Below are 3409 nucleotides of genomic sequence, written 5' to 3'. Positions count from 1 at the left end.
CTGACACAGGACCCGAGGTGCAGCCTCACCAGTGCCCAGTGCAGGGGGACAGTCACTGCCCTGGCCCTGCTCACACACTGGGGCTGACACAGGCCAGGATGCCGGTGGCTTTCCTGGCTGCCTGGGCACAAGCTCATGTTCAGCCAGCTGATGTATGTGCTTAGACTGTAGGCAGGGGTTTGTGCACCCCCCTGCAGCAGGATGGGCTTCATCCAGAAAGCCTGAGCCACGAAGGAGCATTGTTAAGTGCCTGGATAGGCATAACCTGACTGAGGAAGTAGGAAGCGTGTCCTTCCTCTGCCGCAGATTCCAAGGGCATCACACACTGCCATTTCTGCTTTCTGCTAGGCTGGTATTATAGAGGAGATGCTGGAGGACACCTTTGAAAGCCTGGAGGATCAGGAGGAAATGGAAGAGGAAGCCGAGATGGAAATCGACAAAATCCTGTTTGAAATCACAGCGGGTGAGTTTGGGTTGGCTGGGAGGGAGCCATGACCCTGCTGTGCTCACATCTTCATCTCTTCTGAGCTGTGCTCTCCCTGGGGTGTTTTGGCCTTTGCCACCAGGCAGAGTGCTCTGGGAAACTGGTTTCTTGGGGAGTACTGGCCGAGGAGGCTGGTGTGGTTCAGTGAAGCAGAAGTGCTGTCGGTGCAGCTCATCAGCGAGGCTTCAGCAGCTCAGTGTCTGCATCCTCCTGCGAGGGGAAGTGTGTACGATTGACTGGACAAGCTGTTAGTAGTGAAGCCAGGAAATGAACTCGGCTGCCTCACCTTGAGTCTCAGGCCAAGTGGTGATTCCTGGCTGTAAAGTGCTGTTGGGCCCTTGAGGATTTGGGGAGGGGGAGAAAATAACACAAACCAAAGCCAAAACGCCATCTCCTGCCTTACCCCTCATGAAGTCATGATCTACTGGCTTAGATACTTGTCTTCTAATGCTTAGAATGCTCTTGTGTGGTGCTGCGACAGCTCCACAGCTCCTACCCTGCTCTTGCCTCATGCCCAGCCACTGGCATTGCCCTCCCTTGTTTCTCACTCCCTACTTTCCCTTTTCCCATCCTGTTTCCTGGCTGGGAGCAGTTCCCTTCCCGCCTCCTCCCCAGCGCGTCGACACTGATCGAGTCAGACACATGCACAACCTCTGCTCACGACGCAGACCTAACACCCACCTTTGTTTGCAGGGGCCTTGGGTAAAGCACCCAGTAAAGTCACAGATGCTCTTCCAGAGCCCGAGCCCATCGGAGCGACGGCTGCTGTGGACGAGGAGGAGGACATCGAGGCGATGCAGTCGCGGTTGGCCACCCTCCGCAGCTAAGGGGGGACCAGGGTGTGCAGGTGGCTTCTGGGACGTGGTCCTGCCTTCCAAATGCAAAACTCAATATGTGAGAGTACTTTATGTAATATATATATTGTTATTTTTCCTTCCTGGGGGTTGTGTTCTCCAAGAACCTACTGTAACATACCTCTGGCTGGGGAGTGTGGGCTGCAGAGGTCACCTTTTGCTTTTCAGCCCATCTCACCTGTGAGAGGCCGTGGTGAAATGGCAGCAATGGTGTAACCTTATGGGGTTGTAGATAGAAAGTCCTGAAATCCATCCTTAGCTTCAAGAAGCATCTTGTCCTAAAAGGCACTTTGGCTTCATCTGCTACCAGATGCCTTTCAGCAGTGTAAGAGTTTGTTCCTCCTGAATCACTACACATTTTATTAAAGCTGCTTTTAACAGTCAGTTCAGTTTGCATCACTTCAACCTCTTTTCCACCTCTAACAGCTCCCTCTTGGGTTTGTAACACGTTTGGGGTTGTTTCTTTAGCACATAGTTGAAAAGGTTTTAGCTGTGGCCCAGGTGTTGTACGTTCACTACACTCCCTTTTCAGCAAAGAACAGCTCCATTTCCCTTCTCCACAGCCACATACTCCCAGTGTAAGGCTTTGTGTCATGAACTGTGCAGTGTTGCTGGCAGATACAATGGGTTTATGGTAGTGCTGCTGCATGATCTATCCTTCCACAAAGCAGCTGATTTACCTCTGTGCCAAACACCACAGCCCAGGGGCTGGAGCTGAGCTAAGATGACACTCCCTCTCTGCGGCTGGAGCTGGGAACCTCCCAGAGACAGGATGTGACCCTACACATGCCTAATAGTCACGCTGTGATCATTTCGGAAAGGATCAGAGGCTGCAAAGCCTTAATCAGGCTTATTGAAAGGGCTTCCTTAGATGACAATCTCCACCACAGCACCTAAATTCATCCTTTAGAAGCTGGAGAATTGGATGTTCAGGTTAAATGAAGGAAGAGTAAATGAAATTTCAGCCTGGAGAAGGCTCTGGAGAGACCTGATCATGGTCTTCCACTAAAAGGGGCTGACAAGAAAGCTGGAGAGGGACTTTTGACAAGGGCCTGGAGTGACAGGACAAGGGGAGGGTGGCTTTAAGCTGACAGAATATTTAGTGAACCCTTTGTAAGTGCTGAGTATAACTCTTTCTTTAATCAGTTTCACAGAATCCCAGACTGGTTTGGGTTGAAGGGACTTTAAAGCTCATCCAGCTCCAACCCCCTGCCACGGGCAGGGACACCTTCCACTAGAGCAGGTTGCTCCAAGCCCCTGTGTCCAACCTGGCCTTGAACACTGCCAGGGATGGGGCAGCCACAGCTTCTCTGGGCACCCTGTGCCAGTGCCTCAGCACCCTCACAGGGAAGAGCTTCTGCCATCAAGAAATGCCAAATCAGGGCTTCATTGCTGCGACGACTAGAATGGAGCCAGTGCAGTTACTGGTGGAGGGGAGTTCTCACTGAACACGTTGAAGAGGTGGTGCTGAGCAGAATTTAAGCCAGCAGCACAAACAAGCCAAGTGACCAGGAGCATTTCCCTGGACAAGGATGAGACCACAACACTTTTGCTGCCTCAGTTTCTCACCCAGCATCAGTGATCCAGCAGAGGCAAAGCCAGCAGTGAGCTGTCACACTGTGGGCTGGCACAGAGGAGAGGTGATGGCCACACGAGCCTCGCTCAGGTTTTAGTCTCTATTTGGGAGGAAGGCAGCCGCTGTGCCTGTTCAGAGTGCACACAGCACCTGATCCTAACTCCCTGCAAGTCACTGCATGCTCTGCTCCACTTCAGGTACTGACAGAGCAGTTAATGCTGATCCCAAGTGGGATGTGAGGTACCATGGGGAGGGGAATCAGCACGGAGTTTGTCACTGTGTTGCCTGAAGTTCAGAAGTGTGACTTGTGGCTAACTGGGACCTTTCCTCTCCCTCCTGGTTCTGCCCAACAGCTCCCCTGTGTGTTTGATGCCATAACTGGAGAACAGAAAGGTTTGGTTTATCTCAGGTTATTCCATTAGATGCCCCTGTGCCTGGTGTATGATGGCTTCAGTCTTTCTCCAAGTGATTCCACACGACCTCCTTGTCTCTAAA

At 52.0% G+C, this 3409-nt stretch overlaps 1 protein-coding gene across 1 annotated transcript in view; it reads left to right on the top strand.

The window, feature by feature from the left end:
- Positions 1-1419, top strand: part of CHMP3 (charged multivesicular body protein 3) — a gene marked incomplete at its 5' end in the record, with an annotated part of 9483 nt that extends 8064 nt beyond the window's left edge. Inside the window, 2 exons of the mRNA XM_010009871.1 lie at positions 349-463; positions 1178-1419. Coding sequence (XP_010008173.1) covers positions 349-463; positions 1178-1311 — 249 coding nt within the window. The remainder of the gene's footprint in view (positions 1-348; positions 464-1177) is intronic.
- Positions 1420-3409: the final 1990 nt, after the last annotated feature.

This window comes from Nestor notabilis, unplaced genomic scaffold, assembly GCF_000696875.1.
Source record: "Nestor notabilis isolate BGI_N333 unplaced genomic scaffold, ASM69687v1 scaffold7372, whole genome shotgun sequence".
Taxonomy (NCBI): Eukaryota; Metazoa; Chordata; class Aves; order Psittaciformes; family Psittacidae; genus Nestor; species Nestor notabilis.
Note: the sequence above shows the minus strand (reverse complement) of the source record. Positions and strands in the feature narration are given on the sequence as shown.